General features: G+C 35.8%; 1 protein-coding gene across 1 annotated transcript; it reads right to left on the bottom strand.

Moving 5' to 3' along the window:
• Positions 1-457: 457 nt before the first annotated feature.
• On the bottom strand, positions 458-17,363 carry Patr-1 (Protein associated with topo II related - 1). Its single transcript, XM_067108482.1, is given in 11 exon segments — positions 458-2,528; positions 6,146-6,403; positions 6,530-6,706; positions 7,272-7,544; positions 8,277-8,496; positions 8,649-8,683; positions 8,685-8,995; positions 9,708-9,903; positions 10,568-10,987; positions 11,149-11,328; positions 17,243-17,363. Coding segments are annotated over 11 exon segments (2,475 nt in total). The 5' UTR covers positions 17,285-17,363; the 3' UTR covers positions 458-2,165.
• Positions 17,364-19,119: the final 1,756 nt, after the last annotated feature.

The following is a 19,119-nucleotide window of genomic DNA, read 5'->3' as shown; positions in this document are numbered from 1 at the left end:
GTGCAGCCATAAAAATTATAAAGGATTAACCTGCATTGCAACTTCTCTCTATCCATGTGTACCTACATAAAAGGTTCGGTTCTCTTCCCTACCCCTCACCTCTAGTACATTAACATGCTCCTCAAAACTTTCGTACCTATTTAAGACAAAAATGGCACTTAAAACGTTTGGATAACTGCACAGTCTTAATGGATTTAAGTCTTACACAGTCTTGACAAAAATCTGTTTGTTAACAAGTTATAGATTTGATGACTTGCCTGATAATATAGTTTAACCCGACAAAGCAGAAACAAATTACAGTAATAACAAATTACTACTTTTTTGTACACCCTCAAAATTTTAGGTGTTGCCTTTATAGTAATTTTTTCTAAAGTTATAAAATTAAGGGTGGAAATTCAATTACTAACTTGACCACACAGAAAACTTTAACAAAGACGGAACAATAAAACAAACCCGGTGCAGTTCCACTGGCATTTATTTTAGAAAAAAAATAGAGGTGGGCAGGGAGTAGTCTGTGTTGGAAGGCCATAAACAAATGTAGCCTGGGCTTAACCAATATCGCCCCACAGACCCAGTAAGGGTACAATAGCTAATTACAAATAACTTCAACGCCCTGCCACCAAAACATAAAATGATTTATTAGAGCCATTTATAAAACTGTGTATAATTTAAATAACAAGAAAAACTTTGTCAATAGCTTTAAGAACAACCTTTTCATTTACAAGTAAAAATTAAAGAGGCTGTATGTCATGAGAGTATAAACAAAGTTCTTCTTCATTCCAATACCAAAGCGTATTTAATTTAAAAAAAATTAACTCAATTATGACGAACAAGTGTTTACAGATCACATTAGCTATGTGAGTCATTTATTAGTTGGAAAATAAAAGCAAAACACCTTTTTCATATACTGTGTATCACAGTAGGGTAACATCCCTAAATACCAAAAGGAGCAGCACAAAAATAACAAATGGAAAAACAAATCTGCAAATAATGGATTGATGAAACAAACAATTTTGTTGTAAGCCAAACGTTGGTAGTTACTTAACATTTACGAACTTGAAACTGTGAACACTGAAAACTTGCTTACCAACACTAGTAGTGTAGGCCACCCTCCCACACTTCTGTACAGCTGCTGTTTGACTTCCATTTCACATCTCTGACATCCTCCAGTTACCCATACAACCAAGAACAGATTATTCAATTGGTGGATTTCATTCATAATCTGCAAACCATTGCAAGGTCTGCAGCATATCTTCAGACAGCTTTAGTATTCCTCCAAACACAGCACTGCAAAAAAAAAACTGAAACCGAGGCAATACACCAAGATATCATCTGGAAAGATACTCTTGTACGTCAGGTAACGTTTCACTAGAATCTTGCCATTCACCTAAATTTTGTGATACAAGGAAAAATCAAAATGTAGTCAAGTACTATCAAGTACAGTCAATCCAAAGTTCCATAACTGTCCAATCATCCTGTCATCACTTAAATCCAATAAGTTGATTTTAACATTTAGTAAACAGGAGAGTATGTGTCAGGAATGAGATTTTGAGCAAGAAGAGTGAGAAAACCTTGCTATAAGTCACCATTTTCAAAACAATTCAGAGAAATAACCAGAAAAAAAGCATCCATGCATACCACACACACAATTCCACGAATGACAAATACAGAACCTCTTGTGTAAGTTCACCATTTCTAACAAGCTCATTACCTAATACTAACGACATTATGAACCATTAATATTCAACTATAGACGACACAGTATAGATTCCTAACCTTGCGTGACACACTAAAACAGGGTTATTGCATTCTTCCTTATTAGCATGAAAAATTCATGAGTGAATTTTTTGTATTATGAATGGCTGTAAAAAGGGAAGGAAAAGTAATTACCTACAGGCCAGTTTAAATTTTGAAAACATTGAGACTTGAAGGTGGCCGACACAAAAGAATTGGGAAGCTATAGCTACAAAGCTGTCTTCAAAATCTTTCTGATTTTAACTTATTCCATAAAATGTCAACTTATAATTCATAATCTTCGTGTTACAGAATCTGAACTGTCAAGGTTACAGATGATAAAACTGTAGGCCCTATGGAAAAGACAAAGTTAAAGCATAATTTATGTTAAATAAAACAGAAATCCCATTTCATCCTAAAATTTCCTAGGATTAACATTTGGCCGGACTCTGAGTTGTGGTTGACTTGGTGTGAGTAGCCTCCAGTTGCGCCATTTTCTTCTGGCTCAAGTTCAAAAGATGGGGATCCACTCCGGAGCACCTGGATAAATGAACAGCTGGTCGGAAAGGGGAGGCAGCCAGAGCAACTGATGGCAGTGCCTGAGGAAGCTCACTTGGGGGCTTGTTGACATCACTGGATGACTTGTTGTTTGGATCAGGAAGAGAGACGAGAGCATTCACAATGCCCTCCAAGAAATTTTGCCACCTGTACTCTTGCCAAAATCCACACCCTATAAAGTCATAAGCTAACTGCTCTCCACGCACCATGAGAGCCAAAATCAGGCTTACCCCATACTGAAAAAAAAAAAACAGCATATAAAGACAAATGAAAGACCATTACATATAATCAACTGAAGTAATTTTTGCATCACAGAGGAGTTTTTAGAACTATTTTTACATTACTGTACCATACTTGTGTATTCATCTATAACTTCCAAGTCTCCCATCAGGTCATATATTACAAGACATTGGACAATACGAGTTCTATTGGTGAGTGCTTACTGCTCAACCTCACCCTGCTAGATTTGAGCTATTAAATTCCAGTAATAATAAAAAGAAGAAATGAAAACACACAAACAAATGAAAGGATGAACATTCTAAGCACAAACTTTGGGAAGCACAGTCTAACAGCTAGGTGTTCTCTTGCTGCAATTATGAATTCTTAAGGGAGCTAATACATGGAAGTCTCATCCAGCAATGATCACTAGTTACAAGAGGTTTTGGTACAGTCTACAGTAATATATCTGAACTCCACAAATGGAGGTAATAACAGGGGAATTCAAACAGAGCCATGGTTTACTTGAAAAGACTGATAAGTCAATGATAAAGTGAAACAATGTAACTATTTTAGTTTTTTAAGATGTAAATGGAAACTTGAAACCCTAGAAATTTACTTTCAAACATATCAATTTGAAAGCACCAAAGATATGATTTGATTAAATTTTCAGGAATACAGTGATCATATACATCAGACTGAAAATATATGCAAACATAAGTCACATGGAACCTGATTTGACAGAACAAAACTAAATGATTCACTAATATTCCACATAACAGAAAAATGACAACTGAAGAAAATTATTTAAACAACCAACATCTTAAATTACAACTACAAGACTTTGGTCTCATACATTGCCCAGGAAGACAACTCTCCACAGTTAAACAGAGTCAGTCCATAATTATGTACTCAAGTTGACAAAAACCATTCAAAAAGTATGAAGTTCAGGTGGAAGTCCTTGGCTACCTAGTCTACAAAAGTCTTCAAACAGTTGCATACCATACTAGCTTAGCTACTGACAACTACTCAGTCAAGTCAATACGTGGCATCTCAACATAATGGGCAGTTTGGGGACCTGGCCTCCTAATACTTAAAGAAATCTGTTTGGTGACAAGACTCAGTAGTGCAGCCTACATATCCCAAATCTGAAGTAACAGATAAGACAAAATCTGTCTTTATCATTATTTTATTAAGTTCTGTGTCTTGTAAGCTGTTAAAATATAAAAATGAATGTAACAATTCATTCAGGTTTATAAAACATAAAAAAGGGTACGATAACTGCATGTGTAGTATATATATGTGTGCATTTCTCTGCTAATTTTAAACTAGGTAGATATAATTTTGAACTCCATTTTAGTATCTACACATTAAAAATCAACATTTCATCCAACACCCTTATTTGTTTGGTATGGCATACATAAATTTCCAAAATCTTTACCCAGTCCAAAAAAAGTGTTGTAATTTCCAAAATCTTTACTATGTCCAAAAAAAAACAGTGTTGTAAGCTAGTTGAACTTAGGTTATTGTATACACCCCTGATGGAAACCTTTGTTAAAAATTGTTATGCACTATATTACTCAATATAGTTTTGGGGAAGGTTCTGCTAGCTGTTAAATAAAGTAATGAATGCAACAATTCCTGAGAGAATAATAAAATGGGAAAAAAAGGGTTTTGGTGTATGTGCATTTCTCTGCTTAATTTATACAGGGTGAGTAGCCATATTTAGTACTCTTCGTTTGAAAATCTGTGTGTGCAGTGCTGATTAAAAGACAGAAGCACTGCAATATTATTTATTAGGTATGGCTATGAAAATTTATGAAATCCTTATGCTGCCCAATGCATCTCACTTAGGCTACTTAAGCTTAGACTATCATATATCAGTGTTTAAAATCTTTTGTAGAAATTTGTGTCCTGTATTTACTGATTAACATAATTATATTAGATTTTATTAAAGGATATTAACTTTATCAGTACCTGAGATAAATAACAATAGACAATACAAGAGGGGGGAAGTGAGTAAACAGGGCCAGGCAATCACATGATTGCTTATGGAATGAGAACATTTACATGAAAATTCAGTGATGTCATTAATACAAGTTCTGATAAAATTAGAATCCTTTAAAAAATGTGATTTATATAATTGTATTACTTATTAAATTAAAACTACATAAATCACATTTTTAAAGGATTCTAAGTTTACCAAAATTTGTATTAATGACAGCTAATACTGTCCTTAATACTTTAGTCTACTACATCACTGAATTTTCATATGTTCAAAGTACATAAGTAACCCTATGATTGCCTGGCCCTGTTTACTCCCTCTCTCCCCCTCTTGCATTGTCTATTGTAATTTAATCCCAAGTTCTGACAAAGTTCTGATAAAGTTAATATCCTTTGATAAAATCTAATATAATTACGTTAATCAGTAAACACTGGACATTACAATTCTACAAGATTTTAAACACTAATATATAATAGTCTAAGCTCAAGTAGCTTAATTAAGATGTTTCAGACAGCATAAGGACTTCGTAAATCATAATATGCCATACCAAATAAATAATACTGCAGTATTTCCGTCTTTTAATTAGCAATACTTACCAGATTTTCAAATGAGGAGTAATCACCCTGTATAAAATAAGCGGAGAAATGAACATACACAAAAACAACTTTTTTTTCCCATTTTATTATGTCACATGAATTGTTGTATTCATTACTTTATTTAAAAGCTTGCAAAATCTTCCCCAAAACTTACTATGAAATAATGGCGTATGAGGAGGAAAACAGAATGAGTCAGATTTCCCCAAGATTACTAAACCAGCAAGGTTCTCCCTCACCTCCCCTGTCAAGGGAATGTGATGGGAGTGAGGAACACTTGAGGCTGACCAATGTGGCCTCAGTTATCACTGAAGCACATTCAGGTGGTGTCATCTGTGAGACAAGCCCCTCCCAAGACTGTAGCTTCCTCCCCCTCCAATGCATCTATCAAAACAAAATCAGACTAGTACCCTCAGATAACAGTCAAGCCTAACAGCATCAGGAAATGTATTTTCCTACAACATAATGTCTGTTCTTTACTTTATATTCCCTCATATGAAAAACTAAGGTATTGTGCAGGAGTATATAACTATATACAAATACTGTACTGTACTGATCTGTTTCATTACAAATCTTTTACTGTGTACTGTATTTTTTGGACAAACAACTTAAATTTTAAACAAGTTAGCACTGGAAAATTATTACTGTTCAACGAGACCAAGAGCATATTTCTAACGGCTCTCCTAAAGGACCTGTTTTTAAATAAAGGGGTGAGAACTGGAGAAACGTCAATTAAAGAGTACTTCAGTTATGTAGCAAGAAACCAAAGTTATGTAGCAAGAAACCAAAGAGGAAAAAAAAAAAAAAAAATAGAAAGTAATGCAGGTGGCAGTGATTGGATGCTGCACTCACTTTTAGTACAATGATAATATGCAATCTGCACTGAGCCAGAAACCAAAACTTTCTAAAGTGACCACACATACAAGTTTTAAGAAGGAAGAGTAATTATGCACTATCTGTACTGACTGACGCATTTCTAAATGTACCAATTTAATCACATAGGAAGTTAGAAAAAACGTCAAACATACAAAAATAGTACCTTGTTATAGAGAGCGGAGACTAAATTAGTCTTCTGTGGTGCTTCCCCACATCCTCGTGGAACAAGAATATCTGCTATCTCCAGTAGTATGCCATCATTTGCAGAAGCAATAAGTCGGTCTGTGATGGGCCAGAACAGGGTCAAGAACTGATCATGTGTATCCTTCTTTGTCAACATGGGCATATTTTGCAGTATGGTAAACACTAACTTGGTGTAAGCACTCTCATCCAGCCACATCAACAGTCGATACAACAAACTCTGAAAGTACAATAAATGATGAGCATGTTGTTGAAATCATAGTACTGCTATACACCTGACTGGTTTAAAGAGCTAGTTTTCTCAAGGCCATCTTGTATTTCAAGAGAAAAATGTCACAATTTTTACCTTTCCTTTCCTGATACACAGTAGCTGCAACAGTCTCTCTGGGGGTGACGTACATGTTTCCCATAACTTAGCAGCCTGCTGACGAGACTTGGTTTTGTAGACATCTCTAGTTGGACAGTCTGGTAAGTGGCGTATCTTCCTTTCCAAATCGTCAAGATCCATGATTACATTATAAAGCTGAAAGAACCGGGATGACATCTCAATTCAGACATTATACAAAAAGGACTAAATTACAGAAGGCTAAGAAAAACAAAAATAATCATCTAGAATGCAAAATATCATTTGTTATTATGAAGGTTCACAACAAAGTAAATAATATTCACAGGCAGTATCTTTGGAACAGAAAATACAAAACTTGGCTTTCTCAATCTTCTAAATTCATGGAAAGACCAAGCCATAACAAAAATTTTCCAAAGTTCTTAATCACATCTGACTGGCAAGACAGATTTACTGTCATAAATCTGTCCACTTAGCCTATTACTAAAATCAGAATGTTTCATATGTACTAAGAATATTAACATTTTATTTTATCAACAAAGTACCTTTACAAGTTGGAAATGTTTGCTAATCACCATACATTTGTACCTTCACCAGTGAGAGTACAATTACATTCACGAAACAGGTTTACTTATTTTCACCATACATTTTATTGAGTCTATTTTACTTCCACGCAACATCAGCAACAATAATACTTTTGCAAAAACTGCTGTAATTTCAAAGCAACCACTCCAAACACACTGACCTTTTCAATATGTAGCAACATATGCCTGTGCTTTCTCATTTCTCTCTGCAGGGGAGTAGTTGGATGTGTTGGATCAAGATGCACAACCTCTAAGTCTATTATCTTCCTGGGAGCATTGACACTCACAACTTGCAATTTCCCAAGAGAATTCTCCAATCTTGGGGGCTCATATTCCCGCCCTCCATCTTTTCCCCGATCTGGAAGCAGTAGCTGAAGCCCATCTATAGACATGACCTCCTCTTCCCTCTTACGCTGCTGTTTCACGCTGTACATCTGAGGACAAAATAATGTATGTAATGTGAAATTGAAGTTACACCTATCCAAAAACATCAAATGCAGAAATACATTTCAACTAGAGAATTCACAATAATTCTACATCATTCAGTTTTCCTCAGAAAGAAAACCTGACTTCAAATGAAATAGTACATTACCACTGTATATATGAAAAACCTATACTAAGCCAGGCTGGAACCCCTTTACAATTCATGTAATTCATGTAAGATTTAAAACTGTAATCCAATATTCAAAACCTTCGTAGATTTGACCAATATTGCATATAAAAACGTGTTGAAAATCCCTTGTATATTCCCACTGATTCAAAAAAGCAAAATCCAAGCCTAACAGACCAACAAAAAACCTTGGGTTAATTGCAACCACACAGAAACATCTGAAAACCTGCTAGCAGTCAGAAACAGGTAAGGAAGCAACTCCTTAGGGCAAAGTCAACCAGCCAGCAAGTACAAATCTTAATTCACACCACAGATAAAGAACTATTTCATTCCTCTCGAAGGATACCACGGCTTGGTTATATTATTTGCACAAGAGAAGTAGTTAACAAGCAATGAGTCAAGTTCTCATAGAACATAATAAGGCTATTGCAATATACAACATATTATATACTGATATTCAGTGTAAAACACTATACAGTATAACTAACCATCCACTGTAAAATCAACACAACCATCTACATTAAATGTCTTCTCAAGAAAAACTGCATTTCCTTACCACAAAATAATAATCATCTTGATATGGATTATCTGAATTCAGCTGCATAGCCTGAATATTTTTCAGCCAAGCTTTCTCTCTCGGAGTCATGAGCCCACTATACTCATCCTCCTCCCGCATACGGTGCCATTCTTCCCACTCTGCTTCACTGTCTCTCCTGATTCGCCCAGAGTGATTAGGGTAGTCATCACGGCTGTTGTTTTGAGGCCGATCATAATTACTGAGAAACAAAAATGCACAATTATTTTACAAACCATATACAAATGCCATATAAAAAAATCCCAAACCTTATTTCAAAACTAAATAAAATTTCTAGAACTAAGGGTTGTGGGAAGGGAGAGCCTTAAAAACCGATTACTGCACTGCACTTACTTTTTACTTTGATCATGACCTCGATTTTGGTCATAACGATCGCCTTTCAAAGTTTCTTCTGTCGTGTGGATTCCCGTTTCTCACTTGATCATACATATTGGCATTTGGGTATCGGCCCTCGAGAGAACGCATGTTGTACTGGTGATTCTGCTGCTGCTGCTGCATATTGTGGAAGTTGTTATGGTGATACATGCCGTAATTATCGTGGCCTTGGGCGTGGTGGTGTGCATGGTGATGATTTACCATGCTCTTCCTATTGTTGTTATTAGGGAAATTATTCATTAGAAACTGCTGTGGCTGCTGCTGCTGCTGCTGTTGATAATGTTGTATTGATCCAGGGAGATTACCTATTGAAGAAATAATAACCAGTCAAAATTAGGAAATACGTACTGCACAAAAAATTTACCTACAGTCTAATCAACTTAGGAAAGATGACCAAAATAAACGTTTCAAATTCCTTTAGAAAAAATCTAGCCTACAAAAAATTATAGCCTAAGGAAAATTAAAGGAAGTTGTGCATTTATCACAAACGTAACAATGGAAACAGAAAAAAGGACACACGTGAAACCTGCTCAACTATTTTATTACATTAACCCATGGAATAAATTACTTATTAACACTGATATAAAAAAAAAAAGTCGATCCTTTCAGATATTACAAAAGAACATGCTTGTTAATCAGACACATCTACATCTTAAATGTGAATTTTTATCAGTACTGTTTAAAAACTGACTGGAAGTATAAAACTTCTGTTTTGACAAGGGTTTTCCTTGAGTTTTTGAGGGCTGATACTTTGCTATATTGCTTTAACCAAGTTTTGAGGCCACCTGCACTCCCCTGGCTTAGACTGCTCTTTGGTGTGTATAACCTCAGGCGAGGAGAATCTTGGACTGAAGCGGGGAATCACTAAACTACAGTACACTGAATTTTAATCTTAAAATCCTTAACCAAATTACTGATCAAAAGCTAACCATTTACATTTACGAGATTAAAGATGAGTGTCCAATTCATATCAACATGATTATTCTAAATGTCTTATAAGCCTTCACAGATACAAACCTTGGTTAGGGAAAGCTCGTGAGAACGGCCTATTGATATGGTTATGGCTATTGGTGACTCCTACAGGGAAGGTGCCTTGTCGCTGGAGGTTAAACTGATGGGGATGATGCATAGGTCCTGCCATTCCTTGCTGATGCTGCGGCCTATTTACACTTTGGCGTGCCATTTCCCGTTCAAAGTCTTCTGCTCGCAAAACCTGTAACATGAAGTTTAATGCATAGAAGTAATCCAGTCATTTCATTTATCAAACATCTTTAAATTTTCATTTCATGAATAAATAATGAATCTATGCTATATACATTTCCCAAAAAAATTTTACCTACTTGATAGTCTTAAAATTGGTAATAATTATCGATGAGGAAGAATCTTGAGAATTTCATTCACTTCAATTTGTCTCTATTTGAAATTAAACTACTAAACAAATTCTACTGAAAACAAACTATAAACTTAGTAAGCATATAGCTTAACAGTGGAAGGGGTACAACCAAAAACATATCATTTTTATCATTATGTAACACGAATAAATCACTTAAACATAAAAGGCTTCAAAATGAGTACATCTATAAACTTCATCCACAAACAAGAAAATATGGGACAAAAAAATGTAACTACAGGGTACTTAGTTTGTTTGAGTCCACAGAAAGATGTTAAGAGTACAGTAATTAATATGGACACTAATGACTTGGTGCAACACTGAAATTAATGAACACAAAAACAGCAACACTACATGCTCCTGCAAATAACTTGAAAATCATTTACTTGAGAACTCTTTTAGGGGGAAAATATGTAATATACCCCATTCACTCTAGCCCTTGCATATGCAGTAGCTTTAAATCAATCGAACCATAAGTAACACTCACATTTAGGTGACCACCCGGTGGGTGTGGTCTATTGTGCTGAAGTTTCATCTCCTCCTCGATTTCCTCAACAGTCTTGATGGTGTGAAGACCCAAGTGTGGAAGCCCACTGAGGTTGGAGAGGCCAGGTGGCTGACCGAGAGAACGTGTCATTCCATTGGAGGGGGACTGACGGGTTACTGGCTGAAGTTTATCGAAGTCTGGGGAGGGAGTCCATATGCTATTGGATGGAGAACCGGGGAGGTCATGAAGCAGAGATGATCCCATGTGGTGGTGGTGGTGGTGGTGATGGTGGCCATGGGATTTCGACTGATATCCAGCAATGTTGATTGGTGCACTGCCCTGGTCCATGCGGTGAGTATCTTGGCCATTGTAATTCAGGAGACTTAAATTTTGAAAATTGCCAAGGAGACCAGCATCATCCTACAAAAGTTTACACGTAAGTACAAAGCCACAATGCTAAAAACATGTACTATGCCATAATGCATTCCAGTACAGTACAGTACTGTCCTACTAAAGGATACAGTACTCATTCTATGGAAATTTTCACAAAAGCACAAGTTATTTTTAGTTTCCAACCTCACCTGATGTTTCAATGAATTGGGATAATTCTGTTGTTTTGTAGCAATTCGCCTGGCCTCGGTAAGGGTGGCCATCTGCTCATGCCCCTCCTCCCAATCTCCATCCACAGCTGCTGGTCCAAAGGTTTCATCATTGAGAGCGTCATATTCTTCGTCTTCCAAACCCTCAAACCCATCCTCAGGCTGGAATGGTGAAAGAAAATTGGTTACATATAACTGGGGATGGGACAACAACAAATAAAAGCAAAAAACAGCACTTCACAATACAGTATAGTAATTAGTTCAGAGCAGTAGTTAAACTCTCTAACAAGTACTGTATATACTGAAGTTAATAAGGTGCGATCAACAATTCAAGGCACACACTGCAACCAAATATCAAGACCATGTTTTACATTACATTGATGTCTCATAGTCTATGTTATTCTTAATCCTAAATTATATCCACCCTTTTAACTCTTCCAATTGCTTAGCTTTATCCTGCACTTTCCTCACCTCAGCCCCTGAGTATTCCCACTACCTTACTTTCTCTGCATGTAGATTTATAAGAGTACAAAAGTACAAAATTGTGTTGAATATTAACCTCCCACAACATAACGGTCTAAACCCTATTTGAATATTACAGGGTACTCAGTGATTTCAAATTAAATTTCAGGCAACTCGAAAAGAATGAACAGTGGAGAGAGATCATGTCTAACACCATAAAAAGAAATTCTGACATACAAATATCGAAGGTGATGTTGAGTTTCTGGGTTATGTTTCTTTCCTAGGTTAATTAATACACACAAAAACCCTTAAAAGGTTTATTGTCTGCGTTTTTTCTCACAGAAAATAAAATTTTTCATCTAATCCTAGAAAGTCCTTAAAAAACAAAAGCATCTTCAATTCTCTTCATTTTTCTCTCAGAAAGGATCAAAAGCTAACACTCATCAATTCCCTCTTTCACGTTATTCCAATATTCTCCAACAGTTTACTGTAACACTGTGTATAGTGCCTTACCACTCTTCATTATGCAGAAAATTACAAATGCCATAAGTCATTCCATATGCTTTATCATTTTATTTACCGTGCTTAAAAATGATAAAGAACTTGTAAAACAGATCACTATCTGTTCTATATTGTTCCATGCACTAAGTACAAAAGATTTTCACAAAGAACTGGGACAAAGATTAAGGCGAATAAAAGGGCTAAGTCACACTACTTCAAAGACAAATTCAGTTTTCTTTCTTACAATATTTCTCAACTGCAGTCAATATTTATAGCACACATTTCCATTCAGTTGTTTATGAAATTATGGCTATAATATCAGGAACTGGGGCACATTCATCGAATATGCACTTATGACATTGAATATTAAGTTGGAGACATTTGACAGCAAGATACAGAGGTCCAGAAAGTGTTGGAGATGTTGGATAGCAAGATAAAGAGGTCCAAGAAAGAGTTTGAGATGTCTGACAGCAAGATAAGGAGGTTCAGAAAATGAGATTAAGTATAGGGATCTGAAGATGAAACTAGAAGAAAAGTTCACTGCTGTACTGTGCGTTAACAGTTAAAGAGGTTGGACAGTACGATGGAAGAAAGACTGTAGAATGGAAACTAGAACAGGGGTTCTTAACCAGGGGTATCCATACCCCTTGGGGGTATGAGAACCAAATGCTGGGGATATGGGACTATTCCTGACAATCCATATCTAAAGTACAGGAAATTCAAGCTATTGACATATTTGGAAGACATACTAGCAAATAATAGGATTGGTGATAATTATTTCGACAGTCAAGTGACGGGGGTATGGGACCATATTGGACAATCCATTAGGGGTCTGGAATCATCGAAAGGTTAAGAACCCCTGAACTAGAAGAAAAGTTCACTGCTGCATTGTGAGTTAACAGTTAAAGAGGTTGGACAGTATGATGCAAGAAAGGCTGTTAGAATGGAGGCAAAGTAACAGGCTAAAATGGGGCCAAAGGGATGCTGCAAACACTCTCAAGTACAGTAATGCATACTGTACACCATACGAGGTGCACTGATAGCACCAACCGCCCACAGGAGCCGTATTAATTTGTTCATCAATACACATTTTTGTTTTGCAATTATTAAATCTTCTCTAAACTAAGATCTGGGTTTTCCATCCCAATTTTCCTACAACCATGTGCATCAACCTGAAACTTGCCATTTGTTCCAAACCTATTTTTGCTCATTTTGAATAATAATCCTATAGCGTAATGTCAAACAACTAAATCATCAATCACACACTGAATTCACAGAGTAAAACATGGGCATGATCCTTAGAGAGAGAGAGAGAGAGAGAGAGAGAGAGAGAGAGAGAGAGAGAGAGAGAGAGAGAGAGAGAGAGAGAGAGAGAGAGAATTATCACCATATTAATGATTCTTTAACAAATCCCAACATGTGAACAGTAAATGTACCTATCAATGTTGCTGATCTTGATCATGCTGAGAACTGGTCATGGTGAATAACCCTGATGATGATGGGCAGTTAAGTTTAGATAGTAAACAATTTAACCTTTAATGTCCTTTCTATGAATTAATTAGAAAGTCATAATGCAAAACAAAACCATACTTTTATCTCTTTGTGTTTGTTATATTGCAGATAAAGTATGGCCAACTTTTCTAAAACATTTGGGAAGTCTACACAATGCCAGATTTACTGCCAAATTCTACATGAACATTTAAAACGCCAGTTGTACATGTAGGAAGAGGAAGTCTTACTAAGGCAAATTAAAAACTGGAGTCAAGTATGAACATTTTCCATATACAGCACAGTACTAATGATTCTAAAACTATCTAGGCATCATCAGTCTACAAGAAGATGCTCTAAAGTGCAGTTCAATATAAACATTTTCCATATATTGTACAGTAGTGTACAGTACTAATAATTCTAGAACTATCTAGGCATCATCAGTCTACAAGAATGATGATATTCTAAAGTGCAGTCCAGCCATACCACAAATAGCCTAAGCAGATCTACTATACTGTATAGTGAAGTGGTTTTCATCGCCATCTTAACATTAGGGCCAAAATTAACCCCTGATTAACAGATGCTAAAAGATTTTCACACATGTCAGGGGTCAGTAATTAAGCAAAGCTTATCCTAACCAGTTAGCCATCTTAAGAAAACATAAATTAACATATATTTAATCTTTATAAAGGTCACTTGTGTCACCCAGCAAATTGCCTTGCTATTCCACACCTGGAAGTTGCATTGGTAAAAATTAAATAAGTCACCTTTAGTTTTTAAATTTGCAAAAAACCAAATGTAAATGTATTCTAATACCAATATTGTACATTGAAAGCTAACCTGGGGCAAGGCAGTTTACCACGTCAGTTTTATCCTATCAAATACTAACCCTCAACCCCTTTTGTGAGTTCTAAAGTTATCTTGGAACCAATGCATCTAACTTGGGTACTGAAAGTAATGGTAGCCTGAAACTCTAGTTACCCACACTTCGGCTAGTAAACTGGTACCTGCTGACATACATAGCGTGTTTGTCATTTGTTTTGGATTATGCCAGCCTTAAGCTAGCATGGTATCTTACTCTAGGCAGCCTGAAAATAAATGCATTATCAAGGATGTGAGACTTTAATTTTAATATGCGTGATGTTTACCAAAGAGTAGGTCAAAATCCTAGCCCCCCCCTTAAAGTAAAACCAAATGCTACCCTATGGTAAAGCTTACTTTCTGAGGGCATTTCAATAATGTGGATGCAGGTGTGGTTTTTACTGTGTAATGCAAACTGACCAATGTAAGCATTTAACCTGGAAATCTCCAGTCTTGACCCTCATCCCTTGCTTTCAGGGATACATATAGTGCTGGATGTCTTCTAAAGCGCTAACAATGATGAAATATGGTTGTTCTTGTTTATTTTCATAAGTATTTACCAAAATGTATTTCCATTTTTGTTGGTATCCTAAGTTTTCAAGATGGCATGAACCCAACAAAATAAAAAACTATGATCCCCCCAAAAACTAAAAAAAAACTCATACTAAGCTTTCTTAACCTAACCTATCTTGTTATAACCTACCTAGCAAAGGCCACTACTTAAAAAATAAACTAAAATACAAAAAAAAATTACACTAGAAAAAATAATAAATTTGCAGCTCGAAGCCTAATGGACAAATGACTTGAATGATTATAATGCCAGAATGCACAAAATATAATGCTATGCATAAGTATGTTGCCTTGTCCATAGGCTAACTTGTTTGGTGTGATGCCATACTTGATTTAAAATTGACTTTAATACAGTACTTATTTTACTAAGGCTTCACATGGTCATTTAAGTTCATATTGCAGTAGGCTATCCTATCACTCATTTTTATGGGTAGCCCATTATTAAGTTTTCTGTCATATCAACAGCTAAATATTAAGTCACAAGTGGCAAAAGGTGCAATGGATGTGTTGTTGGCAATATTTCACCCTAATTAGGCTTTAGACTACATCCTGCCAAGCCTGCCCACCACAATTAAACACATTCTAAAAAATAGCCTACTATATCTAACCAAGGCAGTGCAGAGGAAGGTATAGAGGAATTCCAAGCTAGGCTAATCGTTTTACCTACGATCAAAGAGGTGATTTTATACATTTGATGAAAATCTTGGTAGATCTAAGTAGTAGCTCCGTGGGGGCAATTTCCTTCTAACTTGACTTTTTCTACAGTTTTTTGGTTGCTAATTATGGATTTATCTTCATTTTTTGTCAGACGAATGTAATTAACCTGTAATTAACCCTTGAAGTCCAGCCATCAAAGGGTTCCCATATCGCGATCTTCACAAGACAGAGCAACGGTACATCTGTTTGGAACGGTTCATATCCCATCCGGCAAGTGCAATAACTTAACATATGGGTAAACCCCTGGGCCAGTACTAAACACAGCAAAGGGACATTCAATGCCCCTGATGCCAGTACTAAACACTACGAAATGCATTTAACTCCCTCCTGTTGGCGAATGGTTCCCTCTCATTTTTCTCCTCCAAAGTGCTCCTCCCCAACGTAAACATGTCCGGTCCATTTCTGTGTTCTCCCCAACCCAAAATCCCAAATTCCCACAGTCCCCCTTTACTGTTGAGTACAGTTAGGGGGGCAAATAACAGTTGGCCAACAACAAACTAACTCACCGCCAGTATCAGAAGCCCTAAAAGTGTAGAAAAAATCATTTTCCAAGGTAAAAACAGGCACGGAGCTAGTACTCAGAATTACCAAAATCTAAATAACTTCATTGAGAAAAATATCGGTGCACTAGGCTAGCTTAACCTACATGCTAGCCTACCACCTTAAGCTAAGCAATCCAAATTCAAAATTAATCTAGTCACCTAAAATAGCAGCAAAGAAATATTTCCTGTCAAAAAAAAAATAAGCATCAAGCAGGAACAGTTATCACCTAACAAAAGTTCAATACATTATGCCTTTACATAAACAGACGTTCATGACAAAATTATAAAAACTGACAAAAACCACTATTCACAAGAGTTATGCGCCGAAATTCACTTAAAATTCGTTAAGGCAAGCCAAGAAATTTTGAAAAACGGGACTTTATTACCTAACAAGACGTCTCGAGTCGAGCCTTTACATAAACAGGTGTTCATCTATACAAAGGAAGCTATCTCGCTTTGTTCATATTAGGCTACAGGCTAGGCGAACTGGGGCCCCCCAAAAATAATTTAAGACATAGAAACACATTTGTGAACTACAATTACATGAACGACAGCGAAATGGCTCAAATAACTTAAGAAATTCTCTGGCCATTGTATTGGTTTGGTGACCTTCGCTTCGCAACCTGTCACTTTCCAGAATTCCTTCAAATCACCAACACTCCTTTCGCCTCTAAAACCTTCACGGCTGAAAACTCGATGGCGGATACAAACCGTCCCCGAAATATCGGCCGAATTCGTCAAAATTTGAACGAAAGAGCAGCAAAAGAGGGGCGAACAAAAACAAAACAATCGCAGCTGAGCGGTCCGAGGGTTGAGGAGGTACGAGCAACGAAAACGTTTATCTTAAAAAGAGACGCTATCTTGAGGCTTATTGGGGGAAAATGTTTGCCACAGAGGCCTGAAACCACTTATTCACCTGGTGTAACGTTACTCACCGGAATGGAAGTGTCAAATCCGAAGAAATTGTCGTTGTCCATAGCGAATTACGCTGTACGCTGTCATGGTTTCTAAACCCAGTGAGTTCCAAGGTTTTTTTGCCTTGCGCTTGAACAGTTGATAATCTCGCATTTAAGTTCAATACTTTTAGGAAATGTTCATTTTAAAAATTATATTATATATTTTTTAGAGAAATTTCATTTTATTATTGACATAATATATTTTTAAGCATAATAATTTTAAAAAATATTTTATTTACAAGAGTTAAAAATACAGAGATGATTACTACTACAAAGGATTAGATTCCGTTTTCTGTTAACAACACAAGGATTCTTGCCCTCAAATAAAGGGTTTTATCCCCTTAAAGAATATATGGAATCCGAATTGTGACGTGTTTCTGTATATCGAAAAATACAATATAAAGAAAATAAATATATTTTCCGACGACTTTCTTTTGGAAAGTTAGAAATCCTAATAAGTTCAAAATATGTACAAACAATTCATGTACCAAAAATATCTAATTGTTATGAAGAGTTCGTGATGTAAGGGCTATTTGAAAAATAACTCTTACGGAATTAAGTAAAAAATACATCTGAATGCATAGAAATGTTCTTGATAAACTTATTAATAGACGAAATGAAAACGACGCTTCCTTCTCTGGCCCATTTTCTCTCTTTCCTTCTTAAACACACACGCACACACTCAACACACGCACGTTGACCTTTGACACTGAGACGTAGGCAGAATCATACACCCACAATCACTGTCCTCTAATTAACAAAACACACTGCACCATTTCCTTCCCATATACAAGAAACATTATACATACATACATACATACATACATACATACATACATACATATATATGTATATATATACATATATATATATATATATATATATATATATATATATATATATATATATATATATATATATATATATATATATATATACGCGTATGTGTGCGTGTACAACGAACTTTCACTAACTGAGGATAGCTCAGAGAAAAACCAAGACAAACGTCGCTGCCACAGAGAAGGCCCATCAGCAACACGTCGGACCTTCTGACGCAAAGTGAACCATTCGTCCCCCTTGCACTTATAAGTTGTAAAGTACTTCCTGGACATCTGGGCACTCTTTTGGCTTCCTTAGACACCCGTAAGTCTTTCATTAGTCTTCTGCACCCTCCATGCTACCCTCCCGATTCATTCACTCTTCGACACCTCTCCTCTCAGCCTACCATCACCCACTATATATTTGAAGTTGCATGCATGTTTTTCCTCACGTTGATATTAAAGTATTTCGAGAAATGTTACTACAGCGTTTTAGCTTTCTAGGCAAGGTGAGCGGAAAACACAACATCGGTTGAGGACAAGTGCAAATGAACGGAAAGTTTCTTCATTTCCGATGGTATTACTACATATGTGAGGTTCCTCTCTCTCTCTCTCTCTCTCTCTCTCTCTCTCTCTCTCTCTCTCTATATATATATATATATATATATATATATATATATATATATATATATATATATATATATATATATATATATATATATATATATATATATATATATATATATATATATATATATTTAAAGGAGGAGTAATTTGATAAAGACTATAGAAACGATACATTGTTTTGAACTACATTTTGTACCAGAAATCGTCTTGGATTTGCTGTGCTATTATAGGGAGCAGTAATGCAAAAGCGCACACACACACAACATACATACACACACATACATACACATATATATATATATATATGTATGTATTATATGTGTACATATATACTTATATATATATATATATATATATATATATATATATATATATATATATATATACATATATATATAATATATGTATGTG

This window comes from Macrobrachium rosenbergii, chromosome 9, assembly GCF_040412425.1.
Source record: "Macrobrachium rosenbergii isolate ZJJX-2024 chromosome 9, ASM4041242v1, whole genome shotgun sequence".
Lineage (NCBI taxonomy): Eukaryota > Metazoa > Arthropoda > Malacostraca > Decapoda > Palaemonidae > Macrobrachium > Macrobrachium rosenbergii.
The sequence above is the reverse complement of the archived record's forward strand: the minus strand, read 5'-3'. Positions and strand labels throughout refer to the sequence as shown.